General features: G+C 38.4%; 1 protein-coding gene across 1 annotated transcript in view; it reads left to right on the plus strand.

Moving 5' to 3' along the window:
• LOC134297377 (neurobeachin-like) overlaps positions 1 to 18,153 on the plus strand; it is a 90,873-nt gene that overhangs the window by 60,540 nt on the left and 12,180 nt on the right. The window contains exons 12-21 of the mRNA XM_062974716.1: positions 1,228 to 1,396; positions 1,652 to 1,731; positions 2,823 to 2,885; positions 3,250 to 3,347; positions 4,296 to 4,388; positions 5,164 to 5,272; positions 9,981 to 10,062; positions 14,231 to 14,354; positions 15,715 to 15,907; positions 16,118 to 17,134. Of these exons, the coding sequence (XP_062830786.1) occupies positions 1,228 to 1,396; positions 1,652 to 1,731; positions 2,823 to 2,885; positions 3,250 to 3,347; positions 4,296 to 4,388; positions 5,164 to 5,272; positions 9,981 to 10,062; positions 14,231 to 14,354; positions 15,715 to 15,907; positions 16,118 to 17,134 (2,028 nt within the window). The remainder of the gene's footprint in view (positions 1 to 1,227; positions 1,397 to 1,651; positions 1,732 to 2,822; positions 2,886 to 3,249; positions 3,348 to 4,295; positions 4,389 to 5,163; positions 5,273 to 9,980; positions 10,063 to 14,230; positions 14,355 to 15,714; positions 15,908 to 16,117; positions 17,135 to 18,153) is intronic.

Here is an 18,153-nt window from a genome sequence, read left to right on the forward strand (position 1 = left end):
GTGGCCAGGGGAGCCTTTGCACAACTAAGACTTGTGCGCCAGCTGCGCCCGTTCCTTGGGAGGTCTGACTTGGCCACAGTGGTCCACGCTCTGGTTACATCCGGTTTGGACTACTGCAACGCTCTCTACGTGGGGTTGCCTTTGAAGACGGCCCGGAAGCTCCAATTAGTACAACGGGCGGCAGCCAGATTAATAACTGGGGCGGCTTATAGGGAGCGTACCACCTCCCTACTTAGCCAGCTCCACTGGCTGCCGATATGCTACCGAGCCCAATTCAAAGTGCTGGTTTTGACCTATAAAGCCCTAAACGGTTCTGGCCCAATCTACTTGTCCGAACGTATCTCCTCCTATGAGCCAGGAAGATCCCTAAGGTCATCTCAAGAGGCCCTGCTCTCGGTCCCGCCTGCCTCACAGGCACGGCTGGTGGGGACGAGGGACAGGGCCTTCTCGGTGGTGGCTCCCCGGCTGTGGAACACCCTCCCCAGAGAAATACGGCAAGCCCCAACCCTTTTGAGTTTTAGAAAAGCCCTGAAAACATGGCTATGTGCCCAGGCTTTTGAAGATTAAATGATAATGACGACCCGGACTGATTTACAGCTACAGCACGAGGATTTTGGAGGAATGGATTTTAATCATATGTTTTTATATTTTTTATATTGTTTTAATTGTTTTATTGGATTTTTATTGCTGTTTTAATTATGTATAGGCATCGAATTGTTGCCAATTTTGTACGCCGCCCTGAGTCCCTTCGGGTGAGAAGGGCGGGATATAAATGTTGGAAATAAATAAATAAATAAATTTTGGTGCTAAATTCGTAAATACAGTAATTACTACATAACATTACTGCGTACTGAACTACTTTTTCTGTCAAATTTGGTGTATAACATGATGTTTTGGTGCTGAATTTGTAAAATCATAACCTAATTTGATGTTTAACAGGCTTTTCCTTAATGCCTCCTTATTATCCAACATATTCGCTTATCCAAGCTTCTGCCGGCCCGTTTATGTTGGATAAGTGAGACTCTACTGTAATTGTAAAATGTGATTGTTTTACAGTCTGTAAGGCATGAGTGTTCTTCTCAGTCATTTTAGGTATTGTGCTTTTGCAGTTAATAAAACTGAAATGAATTGATAACAATTTTATTTACCTTGTATTTATCATTGGGCATTAATGTTATAAATTCAATTTATTAATAATTTCTTGTGTTCTTTTTGTAATTACTTTAGGTGCAGCTTTCACTGTATACCTACTTGTCTGCTGAATTCATTGGCACTGCTACAATCTACACAACAATACGTAGAGTAGGGACAGTATTACAGCTAATGCACACACTGAAATACTACTACTGGGTGGTTAATCCTGCAGATAGCAGTGGCATTACTCCTAAAGGTCTGGGTAAGCTTAATATACATTCTCGGCCTCTGTAATTAATAAACACATAGTAATGTGTTAATTATTTGTCTCAGTGATATTATGATAAATGTTTTGCTAAATTAAAGTGAACAAAGATATTCTCAATTTATTTGAAAGTAGGATGTTTTTGCATCTTGAAGCCAACCAAGTGATTCCTCAAGTGAAGTATCTGCTGAATGAAGTTGATTGACATTGTTTCATACATTACATTTCAGTATACTTTCTCCTTTATTTCAGAAGGTCCTCGGCCATCACAGAAGGAAATAATATCTTTAAGAGCGTTCATGCTTTTATTTTTGAAACAGCTTATCTTGAAGGTTAGTCTTTGGAATATTAATGGATTCTGCCAGTATTTAAATGTGAAAATTAGGTATGTTGTATAAGTAATTATATAATATGCAATGACTTGCTTGCATACTTTCTGTACTCATTAACCATTCAGCTTTTATGTTTCTATGAAAGCATTTTGATCCATTATGTTTTCCCTTGTGGCTTATTAGTATAAGCATTTTTCCTGTGAAACAGAATGTTTATATTCTGCCAACCATTTAGTCCAACGTTATCTGCTGTAAATGGCATACACTTTTAATTTTTTTAATTCTGCATATTAATAATAGCCATTTAAATGTTTTTACCCATTTCATTTTTTAAAAATCCCATATCTATTTTAATTTATGTAAAGGACATTGGATCATAATTTTGGGGGAAATGTGAGCTCTGAAGGAGGAAGAAGAGAATGAATTTACATTTACTCTTAGTGATGTTAAATTTTAGCATATTAAGATTCTAGTATGTGTGCGGGACGGGGGGGGGGGGGATAGATCCAAGTATATTTCTATCAATTCCTGGTGGTTGAAAGTTAATCAAACATATTTGATGCAACGTAATATAATATAATGTAACAATAAAAACATGAGGTAGAACCATAGTAAAAACACAACTTTGCATATAGGAGATCCCAGTTCATCTCTCTGCATCTCCATATCAAAGGATCTTGTGTAACAGGTCTACAAAAGGCTATTATCTATAACCACAGAAAATTGTCAGTTATAGCTGCCAGCCTCTCCAAACCTGGTGCTTTTCTAATGTTTTTGATAAGTTCCAGCTTTCCTAATTACATAACCATTCAGGCTGGGACTGATGAGAACTGAGACAAAAACTTGATAACCAGATTAAAAATGCTGGATTCGACAGTAATAACCTAGATGGATAAACAGTCTGATTTGGTATAGAGCAGATTCAGATGTTCATGTTCTTAGTAAACATTTTTTGCTAAAACTTCACTTAAATGGAAGGCAAAGCAATAACTTTATCACATAAAGCCAGGGTTTACTTAAGATGAAACCATTAATTGGTTAAAATGTAACAGATCAATTAAATCATACATTAAATCATTATATTTCTGCAGGATCGAGGAGTCAAAGAAGATGAACTACAAAGTATATTGAATTACTTGTTAACGATGCATGAGGTACGTTTAAATTAATTATAAACACAATATTACCTTATTCTCTTTTACTAGCATAAAGCAGGGTCCCTTCTACAGTGTGCACCCTACTTACCAACTTGGGGTGGGTGGGTGGCCACTCCACTTGATGAAGTTTTTAATATCATAGAAGAGAGTGTACTAGTGGGGAATGGAGGAAAATTCCAGTTGCAGTAATTTTGGATACAAAAATTCAGTCAAATCTTGGCCATTACTCTGTAAGATGCTATGAGGAAGCTTGGTGTTTATTTTTCAAGCTGAGGAGTAGGATATAAATGCTTGAAATTAAAAACTAAAAGCCAAAATTCACTGGAAAAGTATTTGTCTAACATTAGTATATGTCACATAGGATGAAAATATTCATGATGTACTTCAATTGCTTGTGGCTTTAATGTCTGAACATCCAGCATCTATGATACCTGCCTTTGATCAACGAAATGGGATACGGTAAGATGAAGTGAAATTAAAAATGATATAGAACTTCCTTTCCTAAATCAAATGATAACTTAGAAAAAATAGCATGCTTAGGAAATCCATTTTTGTGACACTTTCTGGAATATTTTCAAGCAGTCATAATGACTTAGTGTTGGATAAGACAAAACAAATCAATTGCACGTGTTTAGCAATGACAGTGAAAGAACTAAAGGAGACTATGCACCATGCATAAAACAATGGTCAAAACCTTTTTTTCCTTAAATAGCTCAGTGAATTCTGGCCTTATTGCAAATTGGTCTTTCTTTTAATATTCAATCGTCTACATATACATACTGCAACTGCAGAAATTTCTGAAGATTGAGTAGTCTATGAAAAAGGCCAGAACACATAGTTTTTTTTTTTAAAAAAGAATAAAACATTTTGACCATTGTATAGCATGTGAAATCTTGTCTTCTTTTATTCTTCCATTGTAGTTGTGTGCTTTCCAATTCTTTGTTTTGTGCATACCAATAGCAACTTTGTTACTCTCCTCTTCCTATATTCCTCTGTTGCTCCCAATATATACTGTATTGGACAAATGCCATGCTTTCCTCTCAAAGTAGAGATACTGTGGAAAGAGCATGCCAGGCTATGGCTTCTTTCATCCAGCCCCCTCACCCACTGCTATAAGTTTTTGCATTCTTATATCTGGTTCTATGTGGTCTATAGACATGAATTTTAATGAAACCTGGGAATCTAAGCTAAAGTAACAACCAAATAAGCACCAGGTAGAATACCCATGGAAAAACCCAAACTCATGTTGTAGAAGTTCTCTGCATGTATAGATTTTGTGCAGCAGACCCAAGGGATACTGACTATGTACTAATAGTTTTCTTTTGATGTCCTTGTACCTATAAGAAATATATTTTAAGTGACTTTGAAAACAATTTTTAAAACATTCATTTTTAAAAAATCTTCCAGAGTGATTTATAAGTTATTAGCCTCCAAAAGTGAGAGCATCTGGGTGCAGGCGCTGAAGGTACTGGGATATTTTCTGAAACATCTAGGACATAAGTAAGTATTTTTCAGTTGTTTATATATTCTTTGAAAACCCTTTCATCAACTTAAATAAAACTTCATTAATAATTTCCAATTACAAGAGTACAGAAGATTAAATACAGACTACATTAAACTTTGATGATGATCATTAGTCTTATTATTATTATTATTATTATTATTACTACTACTACTACTACTACTACTAATAATAATAATAATAATAATAAAACTATGGAAATGAATTGGTCATGTCTTAACAGAATTTGTTATTTTAGTAGGTTGCATATAGAAATTAATAAATATTGCCCAGATCTGGAATGTTTGTTTTGTCATATTTTTAGAAATATATTTATATTTAAAATCTCTTTCAAGTGCTAATTTTATGATACAGTAAGTGATTAACCCACTTTACTGTCACAAAGTTTATTAGATTGGAAAAAAAATTACTGACCCAAGACTATAGCATTGGCTTCTTAGTTTTTCACTCAAGACTATTGTTCTATGGTAAAATGATCCAGCAAGTTTATTGTCCACTTTTGTGCAATATAACAAGTTTGCCAAATTGTTACTTGCAGAATTTATTTTATACGGTTTGGAAACAAAGTGAAGTTGCCAATTCTATTAGAAATGTTGACAGGTGTAACAGACATTTCTTTATCAATTGCAATTTTGTTTGGGCTTTTTCATAATCTAGTTCATTTTATGAAACCTGGTAAGTATAAAACATCTCCACTGCTTTTATATATAGTCTTACAATAAATCTGCATTTAAATTCATTTTTTTTCTCTAGGCGTAAAGTTGAAATTATGCATACACACAGTCTGTTCACTCTTCTTGGAGAGAGGTTGATGTTGCATACTAATACTGTGACCATTACAACTTACAACACACTTTATGAGGTACACATTACTAACACCTTTTCAGTGATTTGTTGTAATTTTTTTTAAAAGGTGACATAATTAAATGATTGGCATGTTTATTCCAAACTCTATTATTAGAGCTTAAGCCAATTATATTTTCTCCATATAGAATATGTATTTGCTTTTTCTTTGTACATGATATCATTAATAAAATCCCCTTTTTGTTCTCATGGTCTCTGTGACTTATACATATGTGTCTTTTGCCTGTGTGGAATCACAAATGCAAAATTCTGGAACTAAGTAAAGTTTTCATGGAAGCCCACCCACACCTTCCCAGGTGCTCTGCTTTATTCACTATTTGAACAGCACTGATAGGAGCATACTTTATTTTCCTTAAATATTTGAATGCTGAATATTTTCATTCATTTCCTTCTGCTTCTGTTTTTATTTATTTTTGTCTTAGGCTACTTTTGTCTGCCCTCAGTTTGTTTCCTTAGTCTCCATTCAGCTTTGTTTCAGTAAAAACTTCAGCCCAAATTGTCATTTTTATCTTTAACTTTGTTTAGTACCCTTTGAACAGACCCCGGAACTGCATTTTTTTCTCTAGGCAAGGGTCAAAAGGTGCTAATGTGTTTTCTCTTAACTAAGCATAGACCTCAGATTTGGTAGCTTTGCCTTTGATGAGCGCCATGTAAGGACAGAGCTATGTGGTGGCTCTAAATTGTCTTCTGCATAATATAATGATCCAAGGCTTCTACACACCTCAAGACATCTTCTGTGAATGTAATACAAAAATAGTAGGAGTGTGTTGTTTATTACTTACCAACCAAGATCATAAACCTGTTCAAACCTGTTCGGAAAAGTAACACTTCTGAACATAACATGATTTTCTGCACAAAATAAGGACACTTGGAGATCCTTAGTTTGAGATCCTTCAGAAGAAAAGGACAAAGTATAAGGAGGGAGAGATCAGGATTAAAAATAAGTTTTGCAGTCCTGTCTTCTTATTGTCTATCTTATATAGACTCTCCATTATTTCTTCCTGAATCCTGTTTCATTTTCAGCTTTCAGCAATATCAAATTGACTTCATAGAATCATATAATAATAGAGAGTTGGAAGAGACCACATGGGCCATCTAGTCCAATCCCTCTGCCATGCAGGAAAAGCACAATCAAAGAACCCCCAACAGATAGCCATCCAGTCTCCAAGGAAGGGGCTTCCACCACACTCCGAGGCAGAATTCCACTGCTGAATAGCTCTTACAGTCTGGAAGTTCTTCCTAGTATTTAGGTGGAATCTCCTTTCCTGTAATTTGAACCCATTAGTAATCACAGCATTCCTTTCTATGTGATTGCCAACTACCTCCTTAATTATCTGTTCCATAATCTTTCTTGGTATTGATGACAGGCTGACTGCACAGTAATTGTTTGGGTTCTCTTTTTTTCCTTCTTGAAGATAGGGACAATATTTGCCTTCCTCCAGTCTGTTGTGTCTTCTCCTGTTCTCCGAGAATTCTCAAAGATTATTGCCAGTGGTTCTGAAATGACTTCTATCTCTTTTAAATCTTTGTTCAGTTAAACATTCTTTGTACATCCATTCTGGTTGTTTTACACTTCTCTTGTTTTTTCTCCTTGCTGACGCTGTTTGTAGTTGTCACTTTTAAGAAGCCCCCATCCATCATTATCTCCCTTCGCTTTTAGTATTCCTGTCCATGGAATCACGTTCAGTCATTCCTTAAATTTCCTGAAGTGAACTCTCCTAAAGCCTAGAATACATGTTTGACTTCTCTTAGTCTCGTCCTTCCTTTGTATCACAACTCCAGGAGCACATGATCACTCTCACCCAAGGATCCCACCACTTGCACTCCATTGGCCAGATCCTTATTGTAGGTTAGGATCAGCACAATCTTTGGTTTCAGTAACCACTGATATTGAGTTTCAGGAGATCTGTGTTATATCTTTTTTTTTTCTCATACACTGGAGCATTATCAACTGTATCTTCCATATCATATTTCTGTAAATATTTTCCTGTTCTTGCTTAAGGAGGAAATATTCATTTTTTCCAGGAGTAATAGCCTCTCTTGTTCAGAGTCCACTAGTAAACTATTTCTCTGCATAGGTCAATAGCAAGATCAAGCATTGAGATCTTGTCTGTATTAATTTGATGGCTTGGAAGCAGGCCATGACAGAAGATCTCACAACGATTTTGAAGTTATCTAAAAAGATTTCTACATTTGGTCATATTCAGCTGAATTGTGCTGGTTCTTTGCCTTAATTAATAGTATGTCATATATAGCCTTGTCTCACGTGCCGCCCAGATCGCAGTGATCCCAGTGGCACCTGCCCAGGGGGCATGGGGATCTATTACCCTAGGCCTCGCACCGTCCCAGCTTCCCCCTACCCCATCAAATGGAGGAAAGCCTTTTTAAACTGGCTCAATACATCTTTCCCTTTGAAGAGATGTGGAGCTGCCTTTTGGCTGCTGGCGGCAATTTTTCAGTGGCAGAGTTTTTGCTCCAGAAATTTACTGGCTGTATTTACTTATCACATATTGTCCAGGTTTCAGGCTTCTTGTTTACACACCTTGGTTAAAAAGGTTTTCTACAACCTCATGCTCACTTCTCTACTGATTTCTTACCAATTTGCTGTGTGGTCTCTCTGTTTTCCAGTTACTTAGGACACTGCTTGTAGCATTAACAGTAGCAGATATTTACTTCTTTAATTGCAAGTTTATCACCTTGGTAAACTCTAAGCTGAGTTTAACAGAGACAAGGGTATTTGTTCTGATGTATCTTTCCTATCAAAAATGTCTTCCCAGTTTCATTGGAGTCTTCTCTGCTTTCCACTGCATCTACCATCTTCATTAGAGATGGCACTCTATTCCTTAGGTGTACTTACTTTCTATACTAATAGCAAAGCTTCTTTTCTCAATAAGTCTTTGTTACTAGTCTGGCATTTGAAAGAGTCTCCCAGTTTTCTCCCAAAGATTTTTTAAGGGCATGGGAGAGGCCACCAAGTTCACTTAGGAACTCATTTGATTGCTGATCATGTTTGAATTAAGAATTCAGTCCACAAGGACCGTGATGATGTCTGAAGCTTTGCTACAAGGATGTCCTTTGCCTGGCTTCTACAAAGTTTCTACATGGTTGCATGCATCTATATTCATTCAGCATTATTATTTGTGAAAGAATCATAGAATCATAGAATAGTAGAGTTGAAAGAGGCCTCATGGGCCATCCAGTCCAACCCCCTGCTAAGAAGCAGGAAATCACATTCAAAGAGATCCTAGTTGCACAGCCTTCTCTTGTCGTTGCTTTGTGTAGCCTCTTGTAAGTTAGCTCACTAGTTATCCATATGTTTGCATCATAGGTCATCAGTGAACTCACATAAGCCAAGCCCCTCGCTTTTGTTCATGACTGTGTATTTCTAGTGGAATACTTGGATTTGCTGGTAAGACACATAGCTGCATTGAGACATGCATGCTGGAGGACATGGGCAAAGCTTCTGAATAAACTTTACTCAGTCCTATAAAGTTTTAAGTATGGCTCTGCAGAGGCCCAAAACTCATATGTGTAAGTTCACAGATGATGACCCTTTGAAGAACTAAACAATCTATTGTTTTATTAAGCTTCCTGTACTTTAAAAAGTCTTATTGACACATTTTCCTGTAATTCAACCATTAATTAAAATGAGTATCATCTTACCTGTAATCGTGTACGAAATATAATAAATGCCAAGTGAAGACAGTGGTGTAGTTACAAATTTAGTAGAGACTCAGGTCTGTATAAACATTAAATCTCATAGCTATCTTCTGTTCATACAGTAGTGCAGTTTATACAAAATTAGGTATAGAAAACTGTTTTATGAATGTTCAGTAGCATTCTTTCTGCAGTTTATATCTGCAGATCTACTTTCTACCAGTTAGAAAATAGAAATGTTAAAAAAATTTCTATGTATGAATCAAAATTCCTACACAAAATATTAAATCTCACAGCTTTTATACGTAAAGATATATAAAATATGTATGGCTCTTTTAATAAAGCTATACTATTCTTTTTCTATGTATTTTCTTTCAGTATTGTTATTAAGTACAGCTAAATGAGTTGCCCATATAAACTTATAATGCAGAGTTTTGTCCTAAAAGACAACCTTCAAATATTTTAAGTAAATATATACATTAAAATCCTCTTCAAATCAGTTTTGATTAAAATTACATTTTAAGTAGCATAATTAAAAACCTTTTTTCCTATTAACAGGGCAGTGTAGGTTGATTCAGTTCAGTCAATAATAAAATCAAGGGATTTGTTAAATTGCTTGACTATTACATTATAAGTGGTATTCCTGATGTTGAATTATTCCTCCACAGTCCAAAAACCTCTAGAAACTCTCATGCTCTATATGCCTTGACTATGGAAACAGCGTTATTGTTGACTTTTTATTTGACTGTACATGATGTATGATTTGTTTAATCCTAAGATCTTAATAAAGGACATTATTACAAAGTTCCAAGTAATTGCATAGAAAATCACTTTTCATTTAGAAAAGAAACCTGAGCATGTTGTATACATTTCTGTGAAGTAGATTATGTCAAATAACTAGACCGTCATGTCAGATTACTGTACCATGATTGGGTGGGATTCAATCACATTTTGGATAATATACAATGTTATCCATAAGTAATGATTCATAATGTATAGTAAAAATAATGGAGAGAGAAGGAAATCTAACTATAATACAAATATTGTAGATTTTGACTGAACAAGTGTGTACGCAAGTTGTTCATAAACCACACCCAGAACCAGATTCTACTGTGAAAATTCAGAATCCAAGTAAGTTGTTGTTATTATTATATTGAGACATGATTGTATAGCTTCTTTTAAAGTTTGTTCTTTACTTGGCAACATTTTATTACCTTCTTTTGTAGACTTCAGTATTGATAATTGATAATCAGCATGTATCATAATACCTAAGATGATAATGTTTAGTTCTATGGTTTTTGTTTCCCAGCGGAAGTTGAGATAAACAAACACCAGGGTATGATTCTCATCTTTCTAACTTTCCCCAAAGAAAGGTGGAGAGGAGAGCAGAATTATTTTAGATTGTGAGAACAAATGATAACTTCAAACTGAGATTGAGATTCAGTGTAAAGTAACTCATGTTGGAGCCAAAAGTCCCATCTTCAGATATGCAGAGACAAGAAGTTTATAACAAACTTCATATATCTTTTTCAAACACCTTGTACATATAGGCAGAAGTTAATTTTATACAATATTTTTTAATAATTGTATGTATGAAAGAAGGATTTTGTATACTGAACTGTCACGCTCACTTCAAACGATCAGCATGAACGCAGATCAAAGACAGCTGCTATCAAAACCAATTAAGCTTCAATTAAATCCAGTTTGGTAAATATGCTCCCTTTCTTTAACACGGTAATCAGATCCTTTACTAATGGCATAGGGTATTTATTGTCCTTTGTAATTGCATTTAAATTTCGATAGTCAATGCACAGTCTTAAAGAGTTGTCTTTCTTTCTCCTAAATAACACGGGGGCTCCTAAAGGGGAGCTGGATGGTTTAATGAAGCCCCGCGCCAGGTTTTTATCAATATATTTCCTCAATTCCTCCTTCTCCTGAACAGACATGGGGTAAACCTTTGGCTTTGGTAAGTTTGCCCCTGGGGTTATTTCGATTTCCACTTCTATATTCCTTTTGGGAGGTAATTTGCTTGCTTCTTTCTGATTGAACACATCCACAAAGTCTCTGTATTCAGGGGGCAATAGTTCTTGGTTTACTTCCTCCGGTTCATCTCCCTCGCTCTCTTCTTCTGCTATCTTGCTTATCTCCCATTGTGTTTGCTGCTCTTCAAATGACATGCTCTTTACCCTCCAATCTACTTCGGGGTTCGCCTGTTCTAGCCATGGGATCCCCAGTATGACATTGTACGTGGCGATAGGGGCTATTACAAAGGATATCCTTCCTTCCCATTTGCCTATTTCACATGGGATCCCCTGTATTTCCTTCGTGGATACTTCCCCAGCAGCAACCGATCCATCCAACTGCGAAAATGCAATTGGGGCTTTAAGCACTGTCTGCTGGCATTTTAGCGCCTCCGCTAATTCCGGAGTTATAATGTTCCTAGAGCAACCGCAATCCACGAATGCTCTACAGGTGGCCCGATTCTCTACCCCCGACAAGCAGATTGGCACTACCAGCATGCGTTTGTCTTGACTCACCAGCCGCTCCGGAGGTTCTGGGGCTCGCACCTCCTCCTCCGCTCGTCTCCCGGCTGCTGGCGTGGGTTTTGTGGCTTTGGGCGGTTCTCCCTTCCGGGCCCAACATTCCGCCGCCCGATGGCCCGTCTTCCCACATACAAAGCATCCCGGCTTAGGTCTGTTGTCTTCTCCTTTGAAGGGGATCCCAGGCCTCCCTCCGGGTCGCTCCTGCTTCCTCGTTTCTCCCCGGCCCCTCGCTGCCGGTCTCTGCTGGGTGCTGCTGCCGCCGCTCCGAAAGCACTTTACTTGGGACAGGGTGGATTCGACGCGCCCTGCCAGTTGAATCCAACCCTGTAGCGTCTCTGGGTCATCTCTGTGCGCCGCCCAACTAAATACTTCGGGGCGCAGTCCTTCTTTGAATATCTCCACTTTGGTCACTTCGGACCACTCTGGTACCCTTTCCGCAAGATGGAGGAATTCTTCTGCGTACTCGGGTACCGTCTTGTCCCTCTGCTTTATTCCTTTTAGTTGGTTGCGAGCCCTTAATTGCTCCAGCGGGTCTCTAAATCGGTTCTCCAGTGCGGCTAAAAATTGGGGCACTGACCTCAAGCACGGGTCGCGTCTGGCATGTAATTGCACATACCAGCTGGCCGCCCCCCTTTTTAGGGTATTACCAATGGCCCGAATCATGCTTCCTTCGGAGGGGAATGTGTGCGCATTGTCCTCCATGTATCCTCTGATGCCAATGAGGAAAAAGTTCAGCTCGGATGATTCCCCTCCGTATTCCAATTTGAGCTCCTCTCTCCTAGGCATCCATTCTGTGGCTCGTTGCCTCTGCATGGGTGGTCTGGGGAGGGGTTGCATCGGGTTCCCTTGAGCTGACCCTTTGACCACGCCGCGCCCCAGCCCAGCGGTTGTTCCCCGCGGCCCCCGAAATTCTGCCGCTGCCATCGGCCCTTCCACCCATCTGAATGCAGGCCCTGCTGTAGCCCCCGCACTTTGCCCTCCTTCGTCGTACGGTGCATCCTCCCCATCTCCGTGGATCTCCGGCTCCTCTTCGCCTTCCTCCACCAACCCACTGGACCCGATCCCTGGTCCCAGCGGTCTTTCCACCCCGACACCCATTCGGGGGGTTGGGAGTCCTGTTGGAGTTGGCGGCCTCAGAGTTCCCAAGGCTTGCTGGCGATCCACCTCGCGCGCCATCCTTTCTCGGAACTCCAGCTCCTGCCAGTACTCTTCGTCTCCGTCGCCGCCTACCGCCGCTGGGCTCTGCGTCGATGCGCGCTGGCCCCTTTGGCTCCAAGCCTCGTCCTTACTCGGCTCTCTTTCGGCACCGTATCGAGTGGGCTCCCTCTGGAGATTCTCCTCCAACAACGGCACCAATCTTCTCACGGTTTCCGACAGCCTGGACAAGTTGGTCTCCAAGATGGACAACCGTAGGGCCACGGTCTCCGGCATGCTCCCTCCGGACCCCCAACTGGTCTCTGCAGCCGCTGAGACACCCCTTCCTCCTCTGCAGATCCGCTGGGTTACTCCGTTCGGTCTGGGGTAGCCAGTAGAGGAAGTGATGGCCTGTAGCGTTTCCTCTCCCAGCGGTCGAACATCTGGTAGTGGCCCCTCTGCCCCCTTCGGGCTCCGATCACCCCCTCCACTCATTGTCACTTCACTGCGACTTCGCAGGAGGGTGAAAATGGGATTCTCGACTTAATGTCATGCTCACTTCAAACGATCAGCATGAACGCAGATCAAAGACAGCTGCTATCAAAACCAATCTTTATTGAAGAATACACGACTTGGGAAAAGTCGAGAATGACATAATGTTTACATACAATCAATTTTATTACCTTTGCTACTACGTCACATCACACGTAAATATCATCACCAAACCCCACCCCCTGTATCACATTTCTACCATTTCCACACAAACTACTCATTATAATTGTTTTGATTTTCACTCCACAAGTTCCCATGCTCTGCTGCCAGGTGTTTTCATGAGCCGTCGAGGAGTGCTCTTTGTTATGGCTCCAATTCCAGAGCTTGCAGACTCAGCTCTGGGAATTGGCCCCATGACACTGAACCATCAGAAAACAAAGGTGTCACTATCACAGCCAGCTTTATGGACCATTTTGGAGTAACTGAGATGTTGTAATTCTGGATAATGGATGATCAACCTGTTCTAGGGAAGTAAGGAATACTTGGGAATGTTTTTTAACTTCCAGAGATATATCTTGATATATCAAGACATTGCTAAGAAAATGCAAACAGTTGTGATTTTTTTGTGTGGGCACTCTGGGACATTTTTATTGGATAAGTTTTAGCAGAAAATGTGGTTCCTTTTCTGCCAAAAATTAATACTTAGTGTGTAAAAATGCATTTTGAGCTAAAGGCATTGAAAAAACAACAACAATTTTTTGCTTCTTTTCTCTAACCAAAATTCATGAAATTGAAAAATCATAAAAATGCAAAAACTCTTATAATCTTGCTAATGTGAAGAAAGTTCTTGAAACATTTAGTTATTGGTAGCAAAAAATAAATGAGAGTGAACAAATACATCTCTAGCAGAGAAATAATAATGTGGTTATGAATAGTTCAATGAAAATGTGAACACACTGTGTAGTTATTAAAAAGGACCTAATAAGAAAAGAATTCTGTTAATCTTTTTCTAGTGTTAAATACTTTGGAAAACAGCATAACATTTTATAGCAGCTGTAGAAATTACGGCGGTTTTAGTAGTGTTGTCTCCTTCTTCATAAAGATAACTTATTTCTGTGCTTTTTTTGAAGTGATCCTTAAAGTGGTGGCCACTTTATTAAAGAATTCTACACCAAGTGCAGAATTGATGGAAGTTCGGCGTTTGTTTTTATCAGACATGATAAAACTTTTCAGTAATAGCCGTGAAAACAGAAGGTATGTGCAAAACAGTATTTTGCTTAATAATACTTTTGATGTGTTTTTTTTAAAAAAATAAACAGTGATCCATATTCTTCTCAGATATTAATGAACACATGTCATGGGGAATGGGGTTTTGTTTTCTGGCCATGTTCCTCATCAAAACTTATCTGCCATTTAATCAGTATAGAGGGGCAATACATATGTATGGTTGTTTGAACATAGGGCCCTTTCCACATGAAACCATGAAAATTACTCCTTATGGGGAGTGGCCATAGGTGCACATATGTGTGTGCCTATATGGCTCCTTTAGACTAATGCTGAATGTGTGAGTTATTTGGGCCCAGTGCATATAGGAATACAGGCAGGCCCCAGGTTATGAACAAGATAGGTTCTGTAGGTTTCTTCTTAAGTTGAATTTGTATGTAAGTCGGAACAGGTACTTTTTTAAAGTGTACCTCCAGTCAAAATTATGTATATATTAACTTTTGATAGCATAGGGAAGGGTCAACACCTCTGTGGTGTTTATTTTGCTGTCTGTTCAGAAGATTTCACCTCACTTTCTGTCCCTGTGGATTTTGAAAAATTGGGCTTGCTGTGGAAACAGGGACTGGTGATAAAGCTTCAGCAAAGACACCTTTTCCCGTGATAACTCTTTTAGGAATGAATTTCTCTTCCGAGTGGTAGATTCCTTTCACGTTCTGTTGTCTTACCCCCCATTCTTAACTATGAGTCATTTGTAAGTTGGATGTTTGAAACTTGAGGACTGGCTTCCTAGTGCTTCAATATTTGGTTTTGTCTCTTATCACAACAATTACTCTTAATCGTGTCTTTTATTACTGGCATATTTTGTTTATCATAGATACGATACTGTTGCCCTCTTCCCCAATTTCTTAGTGACTAGTGATTGTTTCTCATTTGTACAAACTGATTACTTCACAGTCTCATAGACAAGTTTGACCACCTCTCTCTGGCTTTATCCATGTGTATAAGGTGCACAGCCATGATTTTTTAAATATACTTTGAAACTTTATGAACTTTATTTACATATGCATAAAAATATGCAGACATTTGTAAGATTATGGTGAGATTTAATTCACCTTAAACAGAAACTGTGATAATTGTTTCATTAACATTTAGGTCAGTGGTTCTCAACCTGTGGGTTCTCAGATGTTTTGGCCTTCAACTCCCAGACATCCTAACAGCTGGTAAACTGGCTGGGATTTCTGGGAATTGTATGCCAAAACACCTGGGGACCCACAGGTTGAGAACCACTGATTTATATTTAAATATTGAGACCTCCCTCAAACTCTTCTTGTTTGTATGTAGAATGGAAAATGTTTATGTCATGGGATAATATTTAAATATTTTGTTTTAGATGTCTTCTTCAGTGTTCAGTGTGGCAAGACTGGATGTTTTCTCTTGGCTATATTAACCCTAAGAATTCAGAAGAACAGAAAATTACTGAGATGGTGTATAACATCTTCCGGATTCTTTTGTACCATGCAATAAAGTATGAATGGGGAGGATGGAGGGTCTGGGTTGATACTCTTTCCATAGCTCATTCCAAGGTAAGAATATGTATTTGAAATTCAGTTTAGCTTGTATTACATACTGTAGATTGAATGTAGTGCCATCTTGTGGATAGCATGTGATATGTCATATCATCACTGTTAAATTGTTTCAGTTTAGCTGTTTTACTAGCTGCATTTTGACACATTTTAACACAGCAATAATCAGCATTGACATCTGTTTTGAAATTGTAATTTGTTTGTGTTAAGGTCACCTATGAGGCTCATAAGGAGTACCTAGCAAAAATGTATGAGGAGTATCAAAGGCAAGAAGAAGAGAACATAAAGAAGGGGAAGAAGGGGAATGTGAGCACTATCTCAGGCCTTTCAGCTCAGACCACTGGAGCGAAAGGTGCAATGGAGATTCGTGAAATAGAAGACCTTTCACAAAGCCAAAGTCCTGAAAGTGAAACAGACTATCCTGTTAGTACAGATACTAGGGATTTGCTCATAGCAACAAAAGTATCTGATGATGTCATTGGAACTGCAGATAGACCAGGGGGTGGTGTACATGTTGAGGTTCATGATTTATTAGTGGACATAAAAGCAGAAAAGGTAGAAGCCACTGAAGTAAAACTGGATGATATGGATCTATCACCAGAGACTTTGGTAACTAGAGAGAATGGTGCTCTCGTGGAAGTAGAATCCTTACTGGACAATGTATATAGTGCTGCAGTTGAAAAACTTCAGAATAATGTTCATGGTAGTGTTGGCATAATTAAGAAAAGTGAAGAAAAGGACAATGGCCCCTTGATAACACTAGCTGATGAAAAAGATGAGCCCTCCACCAATACCTCATTTCTTTTTGATAAAATTCCAAGCCAAGAAGATAAATTATTGCCTGAGTTATCCAGCAATCACATTACTATTGCAAATATTCAAGAGGCTCAAATGCACCTTGCTGTGAATGATGACCTTGGACTTCTTGCTCACATGGCTGGCAGTGCTGACATAGCATGCACCTCAAGTATAATAGAGGATAAGGACTTCAAGATTCATACGTCTGTAGATGCAATGAGTGCCCTGTCTGAAAGAGAACTAGCATCATCATCAAAGGGATTGGAATATACTGAAATGGCTGCTACAGCCCTTGAGACTGAATCTTCTGGTGCTAAAACTGTACCGAATGCAGATGCAGGAAGTATCATATCAGATACGGAAAGATCTGATGATGGGAAAGAAGTAGGGAAGGAAATAAGAAAAATACAAACAACCACTACAACCCAGGTAAGTTTTTTAACATATTGTTATTTTTATAATGTTGCTGTATTATTACATTGCTCATAATGCAGTCACTGAAATGGATACAACTTGTCTAAGTAATTTTTATTCTCAAAAATATATAAAAAGAGAAATGGACTTTGAAAAAGAAATTATCAGAACACTGGAAGCAAAGTGTTTTCCTAACACCTATGTGATTTCTTGGCTATCAAATGTAATGTTACACTGTCAAATAGGTAAATTTATATGCACGGTCAAGTATATATAAATTTATATAAGTGACTACAACCAGACTACACTTGGTGGCCAAAATTTATGATAAAACATTTTTTTTCTTGTAAAACTGTTTTTTTCTTCAAGTGTGATTTTTTGTTTTTGGGAGAGAGAGAGAGAGAGGGGGGGGGGGGGCGAACAAGCAGGATGGAAAAGATAGCAAAAGCATTGTTTTTTTTTAAAGATCCCTAAACTGAGATCTCAGTTATTAGCCAAATGCTGTATTAGCATTCAGAGATCCTGACTACGTTCTAATAAAAGGGGCATTTTGAAGTTAGCAAGGAATCTGTTCCACTTGTTTGGAAAATTTGCAGCTTTAGGGCTTGTGGATTGTAAGGCACCTGGGACCCTTGTAGTGTGGCATCAGACACTAATTGATAGAGGTATTTTCCTTAACAAAGAACACACACAAGCAAAAAGGTAACCACAGCTTTACTATAAGGGAATTAACGTGGGTTCAGACCTAAGTAAGGGAATGCAGGATTGAAAACTCAATTATCCTCTTGACTAGGAACATAGACAATGAGAAGCACTGGGTGTTGGGCATTCCCCCTTGTAGCTTAATCATTACTTTAGAAGTTTAGAAAAATTTAAGGTGAAAGCACACTCCATTTATTTATTATCTTTATTTATACCCTGCCTTTCTCCCCATGGGGACTCAAGGCAGCTCATATTCCACACACAGTTTAAAAAGTGCAATACAAAAGTTAAAAAGCAGTTAAATAGTAGCAGTGTGGTAAACACAAAAAAAT

The sequence above is a fragment of the Anolis carolinensis genome, chromosome 3 (assembly GCF_035594765.1).
Source record: "Anolis carolinensis isolate JA03-04 chromosome 3, rAnoCar3.1.pri, whole genome shotgun sequence".
NCBI lineage: Eukaryota > Metazoa > Chordata > Lepidosauria > Squamata > Dactyloidae > Anolis > Anolis carolinensis.